Here is a 21,567-nt window from a genome sequence, read left to right as displayed (position 1 = left end):
TGCAAAAACTAGTATTTATTGAAAACCTTTAGTACATGTTTCTTCAATATATTACTTGATTTGAAATGTCTTCAATAATGGTAAATTTGCCTGAAAGAAATAATTAATAAATTATTCTTCTTGAACTTTTTTCCTTGAAATATTAGAAATAGATTTGTATATGAACACATTTATTACCATGATATTTTTTCGAAGTCTTGAGCTAACTTAAATTGTCACTGTATGAGATGTCATACTAAATATTCAGCCTGCAGAAATGAAAACCTAGCATCAGGAAAATGCTGTCTGAAGCTATATCTTCGTGATCTCTGTGAGGTATTGCCGATCACACTCTTGGACTGCCATTTCAGAAGATCCTGGTAACATGTCTCTGTAGTATTCTCTGTCAGCCATGGAAGTATGTTTGCTGAATTTTGTTTGATTGAGTTGTCTGTAAGAATGTGTTGCTTCTACACACTAATGCAACAGAGTTACAGTTTTCTTAGTTCTATTTATTTTCATAATTTAAAATAAATTTTCTGTGAAAGATGAATAGTTTTAAACTATATTTCAATTATGTCCATTGAAATATTGAAATTATTCACTGTTTAATTTCTCTGGCTTCAGTGCCTTTTTCCCTGAATTCACATTGCTCTTGTTTTGTAGCTAATACTTTCATGTCAATCTTAGATATTCCATACTGCCTTGTTACCATCGTGTAATTGTACAAAGTATTCCCAGATGCTTCAAGTAGTTCTCTAGCTGATGTTTTATCTTCCCTACATTTCCAACTTTTGTTACATGAGTGTTGTTCTTTATTTTCACTTCATTTGCCAGTGTTTCTTGTTTGTGTTTTTGTTTTCTATTTTACTTTTAAAATTGCTTACCTGCGAACAGAGAGAAAAAAACAAAGTGTTTCTCCTACTCTCTTAGATAGTCTTTCAGCACTATGTTTCTGACACCAGATGTGTGGCAGTATTTTTCCACACACCAGACAATTCTCCAGCAGACATCAGCTGGGTGTCTCTAATTTGATTCAATTCTAACACTAACTGGCTATAGACAGAGTAGGACCCACAAGTTAAGGGCTCAGTCCCACAAGACTGCCCCCAATGTCTGACACCAGTCACAAGAAATAGTAGGATGTCACCTATGCTTCTGACCTACCAGCCATAATCTGAGATCCCATTGCCCTTTTTTTGGATTTGATTAATTGGCTAGAGTGGCTCACATAACTCAGTAACATTTACTTACATTTACTGATTTATTAATAAATGATACAGATGAACAATAAAAGCTCTAAGTTTATAATCATGGCTTGGTCTTTCTAGGAATGAGCACTCATCCAGGAGCACACCAAGAGTCGCCCCATTAGATAAAAAGATGCTCCTATCACCGAGGAAATTCCAAGTGATTTAAGAGCTCTGTATCAGATTCTTCTATCACTCAGGAAATTATAAAGGTCTTAGGAGCTCTGTGTCAAGAACCAGTTCAGATATCAAATATTAGAACAAAAGATTCTCCTGGAACCCCTAACTTTCAAGAAATCCAAGGGTTGTAGAAGTTATGTGCTAAGGACTCTGGGGAGAGACCTAATATTTATATTTATTTTTTGTTGCCTGTATTTGTCAAATCGACTCATATTTTGTTTATAAATATATAATGTTCTGTCTTTATCTGTATTATTTTTCTATTTTCCATTGTTTATGTTCATTTTATTATTTTATTGAATTATTATTCAATCCATGTTCTTTCTTTCTAGTTGATAATGATAGTATTAAATATTGTTCATTTGCATGATGAAATACAGCTTTCATTCCATTATTTTAAAAATAATTTTTCTAACATTCGTTACATATATATGTCTCTGTGTATATGTATGTGATATTTAACCAGTATAATTATGACTTTTAGTTTTCTCTGGAACCTTTATTTCAAAGACACTTTTATATAATAATTATTAATTGCTTCTTATGTGGTAGCTATTTTGAACCCTGGTTTTATTTATGAAGTCAATATGGAGGACAGGCATGTATATATATGTGAAATATATAAATGTGTGTTTATTTATAAAAGTTACTGCCTATAATAAGTGCTCTAATGTGAATAAATGGGGCTCAACGTGGGGGGTTCCCACATTTACGGGGTACACAAATGATGCTTCCAGTGGAGTACAGTTAGGCTTGGATTGAAAAGATAAGAAGGGGCCTAGAAATCATAAGGGAAAGAATAGTCTAGGCTAAAACACCTTAGGGGTGTGAACACCTTAGCGCCTAGAAATCACAGGGAAAGAACAGTTTAGGCTGAAATACCAGGTTCTTAGCTGTGAACACCTTAGGGTCTTTAAAATGGCACTAGACAAACTTCTAGATGTTGGCAAGGTCAGATATTGCAGAGCCTTCTAGGAAATAAGTGCCTGATTTAATTTATATTAAAAACAAAAACAGAAAATGGCTCAAGCTGCTCTGTGGAAAATTGATTGCAGTGAACAAGAATGGAAGTAGAAAAACCAGAATATTGAGCCAATTTAGTAATTCGGGAGAAATCATGAAAATGGTATTCCCTATTTTGGAGCAGTACAGGTAGAGAAAACTTAATTATGGAGGTAGAAACAACAGATATATAGTATATGTGTATGTTTTTTCCCAGAATCTTGAAATAAATTTTCATATCAATGCCATTAGTTAGGATAAATGACACTAGTTAGAAATGCATATTCCTTTCAATTTGCTACCATATTTACCAGTCTACCAGCCTCAAATAGGCTGATTTAGAAATTATACATTTAGGTAACCTATTTGGCTTAGAAGCCATTTAAGGAGATGAATATAAATATTCACGCATTCATGAAGCTTACATTCATTCAGCATAATTGGAGGGATAATATATATAAATATATAGGTTACAGCATTAATATTACTAAGGAATCCTGGCTCCATCACTTGAAGTTTCTTAACTTCTAATGAAAAGAAGTTGTAGCAGTTACTATTACTGTTTAACAAAGTACACCATAACTTACGGCATGAAGCAATAACATTAACAGACTCAGTTTTTGTAGATCAAGAATTTAGATATAGCACAGTAGGGGAGGTGGGATGGTTTATCCTGATTATACCTTGCCTGGAGCATCAGCAGGGAAGATTAGAAATCTAGAGGTGATTCAGTACCTGACGGCAGGAGTTTTCTGGGGTCATCTTTACTCACATGTGGAGTAGTTGATTCTGGTTGTCAACTGAGACCTTTGATGGCCTAATGGCTAGAAAACCTATGCACTACCTCTCTCATGTGATCTCTGAGTATGGGCTATTTTGGGCTCCTTCACAGTATGCTGGCTTGTTTGCTGAACCAGGTACCTCAAGAGAATCAAGCAAATGTGTTATCTTTTATGATCTAACACTGCAATACTCATAACATTACTTCTACCAGAGTCCCAAGTCTACCAGGATTATAAAGAAATAACAGGTCTGACCTCTTAATGGAAGTTAGGTCAAAGTTGCATCATAAGAACGCATGCATTGGGGAATATTTTTGGAACCATTTCTGGAAAATACAACTTACCATGTATGCAGTTTTAGTAAATAATGGAATTCTGGAGATATGATAGACTATACCTACCTTTCAAAAAGCCAGAAACATCTTTACTTCGTTGAATATATCATTTTAGTTTAGATGTTACTTTAATTTTCATCTTGATAGTTTAAGGAATGCAGGTCATGGTTGAAAACTACATCATTTAAAGACCATTAAGAAACATACACTTTGCAGAAAAGTAGAGAAAGCATTTCAGTTTCTTATTAGCTTTTCCTATGATGAATCACATAATGAATCAGCTTTACACTAGGAAGTCAGCATGGCTCAATAAACCAATCAATGAACTAAGGCTTGAGCATATGGTAAATATACCCTACTCTCCCCAAGATATTTTAAGCCTCATCAAAACAGTCCAAACCAGATGCACGTCTATTTTTTTTATTGCAACTGTAAAATCCATACCAGAAATGATTTTTAACCCTATAAAAGTTCTTAAAATATATTCACATCCATTCTTGAATGTTTGCTTTCCTAACTTTTCAGCTTATCAATTAGAATATATTGGATTTAGCTCAAGAAAAAGTGGGAAAACCTGTAGTACAATTGGCTTTTCATGATATATACTGGCAAAGGTTAAGAGAATGCTAAAAGTATTGAATTATGACCCACAGGTATATCGATACCAGTACATTCTTCTTCTAACACACACTCAGTGTAATAGAATATGGAAGAGAAAGGTTATAAGAAGCACATTAAACTAGCCATGGCTGTCAGTTAATAATACTTTGCTGCAGACAAGTCACCTCACTAAATGCTTATCTCCATTTACTTCCTTTAATGTTCACAGTAAGCCTATACAGTATCTTAAATGAACAGAGTTTTTGTGTGTGTGTGTTTGTGTGTGTGTGTGTGTGTGTGTGTGTGTGTTTTATTCTATCGATGAAGACAAGAAATTCTGGGATACACAGCCTAAAGCACATATGGAAATTTAGAAGTAGATAAATAATCTTTCTGTACATTCACTTTTGCGTCTCCAAGGTTTGTTTCTGAATAACAGAGAAGGGGAAGACCAAACCTGAAATTCCAAGGATTGATGTTACACACCAGCCTAGTATATTCCTTAAGAAGCAAGAAAAAAAAAAAAGTGGTCTGTCTTTAACAGAAAGACCACTCAGACACTTTCTAATATCTTGTTCATTAGACCTGGGTCATATGATCACTTTTAGACTATATACAAATGTTTGGTACAATACTTTTTCTTCCTTTGCCTCTATAGTAGAGAAAAGCTAGGGACTGTGTGTATGTTAGCACCTTGCAGTGTCTGCTGCACATCCTCTATGATCAGGGCTTTTATTTTTATCCACATTTTACAGTTGGGAAGAGTGTGGCTTGGAGAGCTTAAGTAGTTTTCCCAGAGCTATATTGTCACTTACTAATGGAGCTGGACTAGAAACTGGGCTTGTGAATGTAGAGTCACATTTTCAATGGGTACACAGTATTGCTTGTTATTACTGTTGTGGATCCAAAAGTCATCATTACAAGAAAAAGGGTTGAAAAGTGCACTTCATGCAAATGGGTACCAAAAGAGAACAGGAGTAGGTATCCTTATTTCAGACAAAAAAAACTTTAAGGCAACAGCAGTTAAAAGAGACAAAGAGTGACATTATACAATGGTAAAATGTCTTGGCCAACAGGAAAATATCACAATTCTAAACATATATGTACCTAACCCTGGCACTCCCAAATTTATAAACCAAGAAATAGACCTAAGAAATGAGATAGCAACACAATAATAGAGGGTGTCTTCAGTACTCCATTGGCAGTACAAGACAGTTCATCAAGACAGGAACTCAACAAAGAAACAATGAATTTATAGTACACCTTGGAACAAATGGACTTAACGGATATATACAGAACATTTCATCCAACAACCGCAGAGCACACATTCTATTCAACAGTGCATGGAACGTTCTCCAAGGTAGGCTATATGATAGGTCACAAAATGAGCCTCAAAAATTTTAAGAAAATCAAAATTACATCAAGCGCTCTCTCTGCCCACAGTGGAATAATACTGGAAATCAACTCCAAAAGAAAACTTTAAAACCATGCAAAGACCTGGAAATGAAATAACTTGCTTCCGAATGGCATTGGCTGAAAAATGAACTCGAGAAAGAAATTTAAAAGTTCTTCAAACTGAATGACAATAATGACACAACCTACTAAAACTTCTGAGGCCAGGCACAGTGGCTCACACCTGTAATCCCAGCCCTTTGGAGGCCGAGGCAGGTGGACAACCTGAGGTTGAGAGTTCAAGACCAGCCTGGCCAATATGGTGAAACCCATTCTCTAATAAAAATACAAAAAAGTAGCCTGGTATGGTGGCAGATATCTGTAATCCCAGCTAGTTGGGAAGCTGAGGCAGGAGAATCGCTTGAACCCGGAGGTGGAGGTTGCAGTGAGCCAAGATCACACCATTACACTCCAGCCTGGACACAACAGAGTGAGACTACATCTCAAGAAAATAAATAAAAACAAACAAACAACAACAACAAAAAACTTCTGGGATACAGCAAAGCTAGTGCTAAGAGGAAAGTTCTTAGCCCTACACACGTATATAACAAAGACTGAAAGAGCACAAACTGAAATTCTAAGGCCACACCTCAAGGAACTAGAGAAGCAAGAACAAACCAAACCCAAACAAAGCAGAATAAAGGAAATAACCAAGATCCAAGCAGAACTAAATGAAATTGAAACAAAAAAAATTACACAAGATAAATGAAACAAAAAGCTGGTTCTTTGAAAAGAGAAATAAAATTGATAGACCATTAACAAGATTACCCAAGAAAAGAGAGAAAATGCAAATAACCTCACTAAGAAACGAAACAGGAAATATTACACTGACACCACTGAAATACAAAACATCATTTAAGGCTAGTATGAACACCTTTATGCACATAAACTAGAAAACCTAGAAGAGATGGATAAATTCTTGGGAAAATACAACCCTCCTAGCTTAAATCAGGAAGAGTTAGATACCCTAAACAGATCAATAACAAACAGCAAGATCGGAATGGTAATTAAAAATTAGCAACAAAAAAAGTCCAGGACTATACGGATTCACAGCAGAATTCTACCAGACTTTCATAGAAGAGTTGGTACCAATCCTTTTGACACTATTCCACAAGACAAAGAAAGAAGGAATCCTCCCTAATTTATTCTATGAAGCCAGCATCACTTTATTACCAAAACCAGGGAAGGACATAACAAAAAAAGAAAGAAAGAAAGAAAGAAAGAAAGAAAGAAAGAAAGAAAGAAAGAAAGAAAGAAAGAAAGAAAGAAAGAAAGAAAGAAAGAAAGAAAATTACAGACCAATTAATAATCTTGATGAACATAGATGCTAACATCCTTAACAAAATACTAGTTAACCAACCAAATCCAACAACATATCAAAAAGATAACCCACTATGATCAAGTGGGTTTCATACTAGGGATGCAGGGAGGGTTTAACACACACAAATCAGTAAATGTGATACGCCACATAAACAGAATTTAAAACAAAAATCACATGATCATCTCGATAGATAAAGAAAAAGCATTAGAGAAAATCAAGCATCCTTTATGATTAAAATTCTCAGCAAAATCAACATACAAGGGACATACCCTAATGTAATAAAAACCATCTATGACAAAGCAACAGCCAGCATAATACTGAATGGGGAAAAGTTGAAAGCTTTCCCTCTGAAAACTGGAACAAGACAGGATGCCCACGTGCACCACTGACCTTCAACATAGTATTGGAAGCCCTTTTGAAAACTCTAAAGATTCCTCCAGAAATCTCCTAGAACTGATTAAATAATTCAGCAAAGTTTCCAGAAATTAATGTATACAAATCAGTAGCTCTTCTATAAATCAACAGTGACCAAGTGGAGAATCAAATCAAGAACTTAACCCCTTTTATAAGAGCTGCAAAAAAACAAAAATACTTAGGAATATACCTAACCAAGGAGTCAAAAGATCTCTGCAAGAAAAACTACAGAGATTGTTGAAAGACACAGATGACACAAACAAATGGAAACACATCCCATGCTCATGGATGGGTAAAACCAATATTGTGAAAATGACCATACTGCCAAAAGCAATCTACAATTTCAATACAATCCCCATCAATGTACTACTAACAGTCTTCACAGAATTAGAACAAACAATTCTAAAATTCATATGGAACCAAAAATGAGCCCACATATCCAAAGCAAGACTAAGCAAAGGAAGCATTACACTACCTGATTTCAAACTATACTATAAGGCCATAGTCACCAAAACAGCATGGTACTGGTATAAAAATAGGCACATAGACCAATGGAACAGAATCAGAGAACCTAGAAATAAGCCCAAATACTTACAGCCAACCGATTTTCAACAAAGCCAGCAAAAACATAAAGTTCAGAAAGAACACTCTTTTCAACAAATGGTACTGGGATTATTGGCTAGCCACGTGTAGGAGAATGAAACTGGATCCTTAACTCTCACCTTAAACAAAAATTAACTCAAGATGAATGAAGGACTTAAATCTAAGACCTGAATCTATACAAATTCTAGAAGATAACATTGGAAAGAAATCCTTCTAGACATTGGCTTAGGCAAGGATTTCATTACCAAGAACCCAAAAGCAAATGCAATAAAAACAAAGATAAATAACTGGGAACTAATTAAACTAAAGAACTTTTGCACGATAAAAGGGCAGTCAGCAAAGTAAACAGACAATCCACAGAGTAGGTGAGAGTCTTCACAATCTATACATCTGACAAAGGACTAATATGCAGAATTTACAACGAACTCAATCAAGTCAGTAAGAAAAAAAGAAACAATTCAATAAACAAGTGGGCTAATGACATGAATATAGACAATTCTCAAAATAAGATAAACAAATGACCAAAAAAATATGAAAAAATACTCACCATCACTAATGGTCAGGAAAATGCAAATCAAAACCACAATGCAATACCATTTGACTCCTGCAAGAATAGCCATAATAAAAAAAAAATCACAAAACATTAGATGTTGGCATGGATGTGGTGAACAGTGAACACTTCTACACTGCTGGTAAGATTGTAAAATAGTACAGCCACTATATAAAACAGTGTGGAGTTTCCTTAAATAACTAAAAGTAGAACTACCATTTGATCCAGCAATTCCACGACTGGTTATCTACCCAGAGGAAAAGAAGTAATTATTTGAAAAGGATACTTGCACATGCACGATTATAACAGCACAATTCACAATTGCAAAATTGTGAAACCAATCCAAATGTCCATCAATCAACAAGTGGTAAAAAGCCTGTGATTGCGATATATATATATATATATATATATATGAGAAGAACTACTAAGCCATAAAGAGGAATTAATTAACAGCATTTGCAGTGGCCTGAATGAGAATACTGGAGACTATTATTCTATGTGAAGTAACCCAGGGATAGAAAACCAAACATCGTATGTTCTCACTGATATATGGGGGCTAAGCTATGAGGATGCGAAGGCATAAGAATAGTACAATGGACTTTGGGGACTTGAGGGTAAAAGCAGGAGGTGGGCAAGGGATAAAAGACTACAAATATGGTGCAGTGTATACTGCTCAGATGATGGGTGCATCAAAATCTCACAAATCACCACTAAAGAACATACCCATGTAACCAAATACCACCTGTACCCAATAACTTATGGATAAATAAATAAATTAATTAATTAATAAATCTGTAGACCCAGTTTAGTGATTACCGCTTTGTCTCCAATTCATCCCTGCAATCTTGTGCTTGGGCATTTAACATGTGGCCTTTGATTTTCCAGTTATATGGATTAAAGTAAATAATGTTGTTTATCCAATTTTTCAGAACCTTAATTAAATATTCTGTTTTCAGTCTTATACTGGACATGTGTATGCTGCTGACTCTGCACTCCAATGTTAGTGACCATAACAAAATATGTTCATAATAATGCTTTAGGGCTTAGTCTGGGTATGTGGAACCTGGATTCGTAGAGAGGCAATTTGGTAGAGTGCTCATGAGAATAGGCTCAGTCTGGCATGCCTGGGTTTAAACCCAGTTGTACCACTACAATCGCTGTCTCTGTGTCCTTGGTAGGCATGTCAACCACTACGTCGCTATCTCTGTGTCCTTGGGTAGGCATGTCAACCACTCTGTGGCCCAGGTTTCTCCTGTGAAAATAATAATGGTAGCTATTTCTTAGAGATGTTGTAAGGATAAAACTGGTTAATATAAATACAGTCCTTAGGGCACTGTCACATTTTTATTCAGCACTGGCTATGATTATGTTTTCTTATTGTCATATTAATTTTTGTGTTCCCATTCTTTATTCCCAAAAACCCTTCCCTCTCATAAGTCCTCATAGAAAAACATATCTAACATGACTTCTATTCCCATTTCAATTTCATATATTACAGTTATTTGTTAAAAGTGGCCAAATTAAATTTAAACTAGGATGTGTGTATGTGGTAGGTAAATGTTCAATTGCAGGGCCAATCGATAATATCAGCACACTTTGGTACATGCCCAATTCTGTTTTCTAAATAATTTTGTGCATATAGTAAAAACTCAGTACATAATATTTTACTCTATAAAAATTAATGATTCTTCTCTCACTTGAGTGTCTGTGTGCACATGCCTCCATAGGAAAAATTGAATAACTATGCACCAAGGTGAGAAATGAGTTGTATTACATTTATACCGAACTACATAGTCATCTTAGTAATTCTAGAACTTTCCATAAACTTTTATGAAATGCATCAAAGTTTCTATTTTAGTGTCAAGACAAGAAAAAATTAAAAAGGATTCTATTGTATTTAGTCCTATGATAGATCATAAGACTATTCATCAAAGTAAAATTACTAGGGCTAATGAAAGCCAACCTTTCAAGAAATGATCTGCCTACAGAGTTCAATCCAGTATCTATACACATAAAACCAGCTGCAAGATAAGCAATACAATTTAAAACAGTTGTTACAATTTCAAGTGAAATTGGTTGCTTCCAATAAGACTTCCTTTTATATAGAGGGGAAACGTACAGTGTGGCAATAAATTCATATTCATTTAAATTAGTGCCTAAATATAATGTGGGTAGTCTGCCAAGCACTCTTTGTTGCAATATTGGCTAAGAGGTGTTTAGAAAGTCTGGGAGGGTGGGTAGTAATCATGGGTGATAGATACTGTCAAGAACTGAAGACAATAAGAAACTCATACAGTTAAAGTTGTAGGGAGAATACATTTTTAAAGGAGTTTTTTGTATGAAATAGTACAGAATGCCCAATTACACATTTAAAAATAAGGAATACTGCCTTTGAGACTCTGATGAAAGAGGATAAAGAAGCACTAAAATTAAAATTATCACTTTTTATACTCTAGAATATTCTCTTGCTTCCCGCCATACCATCACTTAAATGGCTTACTCCTAATAATCTTTTACATCTCAGGTTAGCTTCTGATTAGTTAAGCCTGGATTTTTTTTCACCCATTTGGGCTTCAATTAAGTTCCTCTGCATAGTTCATATCAGCTTGTTCATAATATTCTGGTTATTATTTGTTTTTTTATTTGATTCTAAATTATTTAGCCAGAAACTATGCCACTGTTATTGTTATACTCCTAGCAAGAAAGGAACAGCCAGGAAGACCAGTTTTTTTTTTTTTTTTCTTTCCTACAAATTGTCCAAGAAGGTATGTAATGTAGACCAAAATATATATTCTTGGCTAGCAGAACCTTTGGCAACACATGTAAACTTAAGAAATCTAGTAAATTAGTTTTTGGCTCTTACAACAAACATATGTCTCAAAATTTACTACATCAATGTGCCAAAAATTTTATTTGCCAGTATCCGAAAATACAGAGCCAGAGGGAAAAAGAACAGTCTTCTTTGATGCACCGGTCAAGCTTGCCAAGTCATCCTGGCTAAGCCATGGCTATAGGACCCTGTAACATGAAGCTGAGAATTGAGATTTGCTAGGGGTGCCTCTAGCTCCTGTTTTTCACGTAGGAGGAAAGTATATATGTGACCATAAAGTACACTAACTTTAATCTGTTCTGAATCCTAATAATATCCTGACATACTCTAAGTATTTCCATTTTCCCCTCCAAATCTTCTCTCCACCCTTCTGCCCTCTGTACTGTGTTCCAGAAAAGAGATGTATGGCTTAGATCAATGGTCCCCTTGCCATCTGGCTTCTGCTTAGGGTGTTCCAGTGGGAAGGACTAGCAGAAGAGCAGAGGGAGGAAATGAAGTCATGCCACTGGAATATTTGCACCACAAGTTCCCTCCAGCAGCCTTATTGGAGCTGCCTATATCCTTAACTGATGAAGGCCACACTTCCTGTCAGATGTTGTTTTGCAGACAGAGTTTTTTGTTTTTGTTTTTGTTTTTTTTCCTGAGACCTAACTCTCCCTGACAATGGCTAGAGTGTAGTGGTGCAGTGGCACACGATCTCGGGTCACTGAAACCTCTGCCTCCTGGGCTCAAGCGATTCTCCTGAGTCAGCCTCCAGAGTAGCTGGGACCACAGGTGTACACCACCACGCCGTCGGCTAATTTGTGTGCGCGTGTGTGTGTATTTTGTAGAAACGGATTTTCACCATGTTGGCCACACAGCGTTTTATAGGTTTTTACAACTACTCCCTTCCCTTGGTCCTTTATCTCTACCTCCTCCTTTTGTAATTTGCTTCAGGATTCTGAAAGAGCCTAGGGGGATAACCCAACTGTAACTCTTTCCTATACTTTTGTTAAGTGTCCTTTCATTAAACCCTCCTCTAATTACATGACTTGCATGTCTGATTCTTCTGGGATCGTTACTAAAAAACACATAAAAAATATCTTGGGATGAAAACAAATTTTCATACCTTCTTTACTCATCCTTAAAGAGACAAAGTCAAGGAAGATGGGAGATATTATGTATGTGGTATAAATCATTTGAATTCTTTTATAATATGCCGTAAAACCTGGGGTTTGCCTTGTAAACACAGAATATATAAGCAAAAGTCTTGGGCTTGCCATGCGTAATATGGTGTAGGTCACCCAAGTTCCGTGGCTCATTAGTTTCTTCTTTGTCAGATGGAGGGCTTAATATTGGTACCTCATATTCCATAGACTTTGATAGTGGCCAACTGATATCACTAATATGAAAATGTTTGTACAGTAAAACAATATGCTAATATTAGTTATCAATGTTAACACAAACAGAGATCTTCAGTTTCAAATCTTTTTTATTATGATAGTAATTTGAAAAAATGATAGACTAGGTAATAATTGAGATTTTAGCTCAAGTATTTGAAGGCAAAAAGTAAAGAGAATTAAATACTAAAAATCAAATTCTCAGTATGAATGTAAGAAAATTTTAGTAGTGACTTGAATCAACATTCAGATATTTTATTTAAGGTAAACATTCAGTATAGCATGACTAAACTTCCTTACTCTATGGTGTTGACTTTAAGAGGCTCTCCTATTTTATTCCGAGTATACAATTTTTTTAAACAAACTACTCTTTATGACTATTTTAAATATAAATTTTAATAGTTGAAATGCACATGCTGAAATGCAAAAGGAAAGACTATAAGTAATGTACGAAGTGAATTAAATATTTATTCTGATGAAATTATTCATAAAGGGCTGCTTGGGTTTTAGTGCTGCATAAAAGTATTGTTAAAAGCAAGATTTCATATTGACACAAACAACTTTAATGGGAAAACATACCTTATGCTGCCTCAAGAGGGAAAACATTAAAATTACTTTAATATTTGCATTTCTCACTTTTCTTTCACTTAAAGTATCTTGTGTCAATTTTAGTGGTGACAACAACCTTCTCTCTAGATTAACCTATTTTATCTACTTCAAATAATATTGAAATAACTATGAAGCATATATTTTCATTAATGAAACAGATTTATAATAATTTTTTACAGGTCTTAAAAAAGAGGGCATAGCTTTAATTAATGTCTCTTTGAGAGAAGTTAAGAGTACAGTGGATTTTTAATTGCATTACTTCACACCTTCAACGATGATCTTTTTCTTTTAAAGTTAAAAATTAAAAATATTAAAAATGCACTTTAAATACGTGGTGCTTGTTAATTAGTATAGTAAAATTTTTCTAAAACAATAGTTGGCAAACTTTTTTCTGCAAAGTGACAATGTGTAAATATTTAGACTTTATGGGCCATTTAATTTCTGTTGAAACTACTCAGCTCAGTTGATATAACAAAAAAGCAGCCATAGACAATAGTGAATGAACAAGGTGATTGTGTCCCATTAGTCACTGCTATGGCCATAGTTTGCCAATATCTTTCTTTAAAAGTGAGTTCTCTATATTTTGAGTGAATATCAGGAGTAATTTTTAAGAACAGATCTAGTATATGTTGAAAATGTTTCAGCTGAAATGAAATCCACTTTAGAAATAAAGGATGAAAAGAGCATGCTACTATGCTGTTACTGAATAATATAGTGTTTTATGCTTTAGGCAAATAGAGTGGTCTGTTTTTCAGGTCTTTGCTTCTCTTTTGTGAAGGAAAGATGTTCTAGTGTTGGAATAAGTGCAGTCACTCTACCATCAGAGTCCTTCCATGTAAATGAAAGAGAAGGTCTTTACGGCTACAGGTACCTAAATCTAATTTTAGGTTACAGGTATATGAGCTTGGAGAATGTGTCCACTATACTGAGTCTTGGTCTTTTCACCTGTTAAATAGTGTTCTCTGCTTTGAAAACTAAGTTATTAATATATAATGCATTTGTAGTTCCAGACGTACAGCAGGTACTGCAGAAACAGCAGTCATCCCCTGCCTTCTTCAGTGTTATGAAAATAGCATATCTGTTATTTTGGACCTGAGAGAAGAATCACAAACTTTTAAAAAATATTGTACTGTGGCAACAGGGAAGGGAGAACTAGGAGGATGAAGCAGAAAATACCTTATCTCTTGATTTTCTGACTTTTAATTTTCTTTCAGTAACTGTTCCTTCAAGTGGAATAGAGTTTTTTATAACATGGGATAGTTGGAATGATCTAGATATTCATCCTAACTAACATATATTGCTCTCACTGACACACCTACTGAAGAATACCTGGTCGTTCAAATCAGGGTAAAATCACAAATAGCTAGAATAATCCATTCATAGAGCAGTGAAAATCATGCATAAGCTTCAATTATCTTTACCTCAGATTTTCAAGTTAAATTCCTTTTCAAAAGTCTCAGTCAAGAAGAAACTTTTTAAGGCTCTTAATTGAAAAACAAATGTGAAATTACATGGATCAGAAATGAACTTCAATATGAAAGCTATGATCACATACTCTGAAACAGTGAAGGGATATATCTGTATGAAAGCTACCAAGAAAGACACAATTTAAGAGAATGTGACTCTTTATTTATAAGAAGTTACTGTTATGTTTTTGTACTATGGATCATGAGAGTAAAGAACACTGAAAAATTGAGACACCTTTGCCACAAAATTACAAATGTTCCTCAAAACAATGATGCAGTAGCAGAATAACAGAAGCCATTATAATCACAAGCCATAAAACTTTATTATACGAAGTGACTACATGCACTTAATGGATGCAAATAAGTGTTATTACAGTGAAGGATTGAAAACCAAACTATTTCCATTTAGGTAAATCATGTCTTAAAAGTCCACTAATTAGCCCTTTTTGCTTAACTGCATTTCAGTTATCACAGCCTTTACTATTCACACACTCAAAGGGTCCAGGTATGTTTTATTGTCAAACAACAACAATTCTTTTATTTATTCTGACAGAAATATTTCAGAAATTGTTTGAGGATGAGAAATCAACTTTCTGGATTTGTCTACACACAGTAGACTATTTCTACCCGCAATTATCTTGTTCTCTTTGTCCATATATATATATATATATATATATATATTTCTCAGTTAGAAAACTGGAAAACGTTATTTGAATAGAAAACCGTTTTAGTGAGGAACATTTTTAAAAAATAAGAATCTAGACAGATCACTTATTATTTACATTTCAGATTATTCTTCTTCATCTTTTTTGTGTGGAAAAGATAATCAATAGGAAAAATAAGCCTTTGATCGAAATGGAACAGGAAACAAGATTGTATGGCATCCAGAATTTCCTTGTGGTGTCTTTGTGCCCATCTCCATGCCAACAAGTGTCTACTACTGGATCCCTTCCACCCAATACACCATGTCTCTCAGTTATGTTGTCTATTAGTCAAAGCTTAATATCTGCCACTTTTCTTTCTATTTGGGGCTATCTTCCCCCGTCTCCTCTGAAGACTTCTGTCATGAGAGTACTGATTTCATCCTCATATTAGCCACTATAAGCCTATATTTTTAACTGGCTTGTTATATTCCAAATGATCACACACAAATAAGATGAAACTTCTGCAGAAATTTTAATACTGTCTCTTTTGTACTCAAGTATCTCTGTGAACTTTTTATGACTTTATAATTTCCCCTAGTCTTCTGAAGTCCACATTTGTACTTCTCAGTTTACTGTTCTAACCTAACCTTTCATTGTCTTTAAATGAATCTTAACTTCCAATTACAATAGGATTTTCATTTGTGCCCATGCTTCTGTTTCTTTTTTCAAGCTGTTTACGCAACTGGAAATTGTGATCTCTGTCCCTCTCGCCTATTAATTAAATCCCCAACTCCCATCTCTGAACACATATCTTCCACAAAACCTTCCCAGAGTTATCCTCCCTTCCTTAAATTATACAACTAATCCTCTCATCTTTCTGACTACGTTATATGTTCCTTGAAAGTTCATCTTTATATTCCCTTTTGTATTTAGAACAGTACTTTGTACACAGAAAATGCTGTATAAATATTTGAATGAGGTTACCTCACTTCCAAAATGCAAACACAAAAAGTCAGAGCTGACCTTACATTAGCTAGAGCAATGTGGTCAATAGTGTTTGAAAACTCCATTTGGAAAGTCCTTGATAAAGATTTGGTGATGGTTTTTGTAACTGTATAGAAGCCTGGCAAGATCTCCCTGGCAGTAAAAAGCAATATAGAATGTCCAACAGAAATGGCAATACCAAGTATGTCTGGCCATCATACAGTATAGCACGGAGAAGCTGAATAAATTTGATGATGTGAAGAAAACTAGGTAGGTCAGAAATAAATGTTTCTAATGAGACAAACAGTAAAGCCTTAAGAGTCTACTGGGTAACTTAAATCCCAGTGCTAAAACCAGCGAAATAATTTCAAATGTAGTATTTTGCTATAGGAAATTTTGCAAGAGTAAAAATAGGCACTGGTATAGAACTTTGAAAATATTATGCATGTACTTATTCATTTTGTTATACATTTACTTAAATACTGGTTGTTTATTTCAATCTACTAAAATCATCTTATTTAAAGCTCCTCTCTTGTAAAATCAAAGTATTTTGTTTATTTTTCACAAATTTTAACCTGGAACATAATTTCACATTTATAACTATGGGGCCCTTGGTGTGAGAGAACTGTAGCCCATTATTTTTGATGCTGAATTGGCATGAATGCAGATTTCAATTTTATTCTTGTTCTTGAGACACAAACGTTGTCTATTTTATGATGATATAGTAATGCCAGAATATAGAAACACAAATAAAAAAATCCTTATGATTGCCTTCATATTTATACACATTTATTGTGCTTTAATTTAAAGTTGATCAATTTTAAAAACTTATTAATGAAATATGTCTTTAACTTAAAATGCCTCCAATGAATTGTCTAATTCTCACTTATATCAAAACTTTAGACTTACCGGGAAATTTTTCCCTGACCCTGCTAAATTCTCAAGTATTTTATGTACTTTTTACTTTTTTTAGAACTTACTTGGGTTTACAAAAATTAATTTCAAATAAGCCTAATTTTGTCCGTGGAATTCAAAGATGAATAAAATGTTACAATGTCATCATAAATCCAAAAGAATCAAACTATGCCAATCACATTTTCCCCTCTCAGAATTTCTAGATCCTGGTCACATATTTAGAGGTTAGGTTTATATGAACAAACAATTTTACAAATGATCCTATTTCTTGTGCTCCAGGTATCATTCCCAATTCTTTATATCTACTTTTGGGGTCTAAAAGTAAAAACATTTAAAGCATCCAGGAAATTCAAGTTCCAATTAATTCAAGAAATTATTATATAACTCCCCAGAGAAAAGAGGAAGATTTTTTAAAAATTATTTCTCAAGGTGGTGAAACTTATACTTGGAAGAGAGGAACAGGAAATGAACTGAATCAGCTTTGAAAAAAAAAAAGCTGTATTTGATCTCTTGAAAAAGAAGTCTAAATGTAGTTTTACCTTTTTATTCTTATTTTTAGAAATAATAACATTTGTACACCATTCTTTCTGATCACACATTTAAATGAAACAGATCAAAGTACCACTTGCTTTGAAAACAAAGTGCTTTCTTGATGGTATATACAAGGAAAGGCATCTTTACAAATTTTATTTCCACTTGTAAATATTATCAACATTTAAAACCAAGTTAATGAAACACCAATGAGAAAATCAAAGCTATTTTTTTTATATTACATAGAGTTGCGGTTCTGAAGGCAAAACTATTTATATCAAGCACTTTTAAGTATTTTAAAATATAGTCATGCTCAGATACACTTGAAAGAGTCCCAAAATCAAAACTGTCTCATGATAATGAGTAAGCTATAGCTTCAAACATGAAAATAGCCACACAATATTTTAGTAAAGTACTTTATTCTTTATGAGTACTTTATTTTTTATTTATCCTTAAATGAATGCTCACTTTAAAAACATCCATCAGTACTCAATGTTATTAAAATGAATGTATGGATAATCTGTAAATGAATATATAGATGGCCAAAGTTTAATTTGGCTGTTCATTCAAGAAAAAGCAGGGTCAGTGGATATTGGGCATTACCATTTGATTCATGCTTATTTTTTTTTTCAGAAGTTTATGAGCAAGTGAAAAAAATTAGAGTTAGCTGGGAACACACAGTAAACTATAAATAAATAAATAAATAATTTAAAAACTATATATTTCCAATACATGTGTATAATCATGCCAGACATTCACTAACCATGTAGCAGAATTATAACATTAAAAACTAGTGACAATTGCAGAGGTGACAGGTTCCCTCTCAAACCTTAAGTAAGATAGGCTGTGATCATAAAACTCTTCATCATGATCATTGGTCTTGGCAACAGAAACAACATTTAAAGGTTATTTCCAGGCAAAACCTGTTTGTTCTCCAGAAATTTATGTGATGAATCTTATAAACAATTGATATGTCAAGCTACTTACAGGATTATAATGATTGAAGCCTAAATTTAACTCTCTGTTTAAAAAAAGAGGCATTTTTAAAACTATTAACTGATAGATTTTACATCCAGTGAGATGCTAAGAATTTAGAGAGATCTCACACTCATGTTCATAAAGATGCCTCTAACAAAACTCCCTCTTTAAGATGATTTTGAGGCTGCCCCCAGTTTCTAGAAAAAAAGAATATTATAATAATGTATAATGTAGTTGCAAAACTGACAGGGTCCAAAACTTTGGAGCTGGAAGAAGCAATATGTAATGCAGGCCAAAAACTGTTTTCTGAATATTACTAGTCTAAAAACAATGCTAATAGCACATATTTAAGATTTTGTCCTCAATATGACCTGCAATTCAGTTTTCCAGGTAATAATTTTTTAACCACATGAGTAAATACAAGCACCGTTCCCCAATATTTTTATTTTAGGGACTGCAACACTTTCATAAAACATAAAGAAAAGAAAATTTCTCTCTGCATTTAATTTGCATTAATTTGCATTTGCAGATTTTAATATTTCATTGTTAACCTCATTATACATTATAAATGCTATGAAGCAGAGAATAAAATGGTTAGATTTTACCTGATTTTTTCCATCTTACATTCTTAAAAAATGACTGGTGGCTTCTTTCCAAGTTTGCAAATCACCAAAGTAAATGTAACTGGAGTTCTGTTTAATATTGTGCCAGAAAATGGACTGGACTAAAAGACAGGTAAAAGTTGACCTTTTCATAAGTCTTCTGTAATTGATAGGTTAAAAATAAATCAATTTCTTCTTGGGAATACAATATCTTGGAAGCAAATCCAAGAAAACTATGGCTTTATGTTATCAACTAACTGTATTTCAGGCAGGGCAAGCAAAGGAAAAGCAAGAAAAAACAAATTAACAATCTTTTTTCTGGCAAAAAAGTTGCTACATAAATATTAGTCATTAGTCTCACATTACAAAACAATTATAGTTTATATTTAAACAAAATATGTATTAAAATAATTCCATCTTTAAAACATGAATCATAGAACTTAAACATTCAAAATTATAACAACATAGAAGTAAATTAAAGAAAATTTAAATAAAAATAGGTGAGTATTTTAATATACTGCATTTTGCAACTAATCAGTTTCATGTAAATTAGCCTGAAACCTGCTACTTTATTTACTTCTGAAGGCCTTAAAATAGTTACAATACTACTCACATTTTAACCATTGTTTTCTCTGCATTTTAAATTTAAACTTCAAGTTACTGAAGGACAAAAGATTCTAGTGAATTTAGTCAAACTTCTTTTGACTTTTGCTTATGAAGTAGATTTTATAAGTAAAGATAGCCAACCCAATAAACCAAGTTGAACAAGGCAAAAGCTGTTGGGAAAAATATTCTAGAATAAGAGTCAATTTTGGCAATGCGTATATGTATCCTTCCTTCCCTCCAAGATCCTGTTCTGCAGTCTTCAAAGCAACAGAAGAAGCTGGCACAATCTTTGCCCTCCAAACACTGATACCCATAATCTTCTTCTTGTGGCACAGAAACACTATTCATTGGAATCAGAGTGGATCCAGGATGGAGACCGGGAGTCATCTGGTCAAAATAATAAATGAATGTTTGACACCAAAAAAGTAGCATAAGGAAAGATCAATTTGCTCCCTTAACACAAACTCTGGGAGACTGATAGGTAATGAAACTAATCTTGATTTCAAAAAATCCAGTATTTTCAATTATAACAAGTTTTATATTATAATTTGCTTTGTAACAGAACATTTGCTACATTCTAGTATGCAGAAATGAAACACCTCTGAAAAATAAAATATATTTTTATACCTTTAGAAAGTTGACCCACCAACATATCATTTACCTTGGATCTGATTCTACAATAAAAATGAACCGTATATTCTAGTTTACATTAAAACATTAACACTGCTATACACGTCTTTTTTTTGCTATTATATATTATTTGTTTTCTTGAATAAAAATGAGAATAAGTAGCAAAGAAAACATTTTGATAATGCAAAAGTTTTGTGAAGATATGAATGGACAAAAAAAAGTTATGGGGTTTGTGATGGGTAAGCACAAGGCACCATATTTGGGAAAGAGGATGTGTAGTAATTAAAAGCTCAGACTTGGGAACAATTGGAGTCCAAATTCTGCTCATTCTACCAATGTAGCTGTCTTCACAGCTGGAATTATATTTGCACCTAATTTCTGTGACAGTTATGATAAGCAAATTTCATGGCTTATGTAAAATGATCAATGCTTCATCATGCTCAGTAATAACAGTTACTATTATTAACAGCTTTATTTGGAACATGTTAAATTTTTATAATACTTGATTTTGAATAATACTTAAATAATTAAAGAGTGAAAGTATTATTCTTTGACTTCTATGTTTTCTTCTGTACAAAAGTGGCATTAAAAATATTGTAGGTTTGCTTGATTGTTAAATTGGATGATGGACATAAAACACTAAGTAAAATACTTGAAACATAGCAAGTAATCACCTGCCAGTAGGTAACAACATTACTGTTGTAGTTGTTACTGTTTATTCCTGATGAGGCTATATCACAATTAATTATGAAATTCATGTTAAGATAAACATACAAACATTAATAATAGCAACAACAAAAAAGTCCTAGACCACATAAAAATGTTATTGGAAAAAAATTAATGACTCCTTTAATAAGCTGGCAAGTAATATATGAATATTTCAGCTTTAGTAATTCTTCATTTTTCAGAACTCAACATATTTTGA

At 33.6% G+C, this 21,567-nt stretch overlaps 1 protein-coding gene across 1 annotated transcript in view; it reads right to left on the bottom strand.

Moving 5' to 3' along the window:
• Window positions 1–14,893: 14,893 nt before the first annotated feature.
• The window catches only part of GABRG1 (gamma-aminobutyric acid type A receptor subunit gamma1), an 89,046-nt gene continuing 82,372 nt past the window's right edge, over window positions 14,894–21,567 (bottom strand). The window contains exon 9 of the mRNA XM_050791613.1: window positions 14,894–20,399. Coding sequence (XP_050647570.1) covers window positions 20,133–20,399 — 267 coding nt within the window. The 3' untranslated portion in view covers window positions 14,894–20,132. The remainder of the gene's footprint in view (window positions 20,400–21,567) is intronic.

The sequence above is a fragment of the Macaca thibetana genome, chromosome 5, assembly GCF_024542745.1.
Source record: "Macaca thibetana thibetana isolate TM-01 chromosome 5, ASM2454274v1, whole genome shotgun sequence".
Lineage (NCBI taxonomy): Eukaryota > Metazoa > Chordata > Mammalia > Primates > Cercopithecidae > Macaca > Macaca thibetana.
This window is presented reverse-complemented; position numbering and strand designations above follow the sequence as displayed.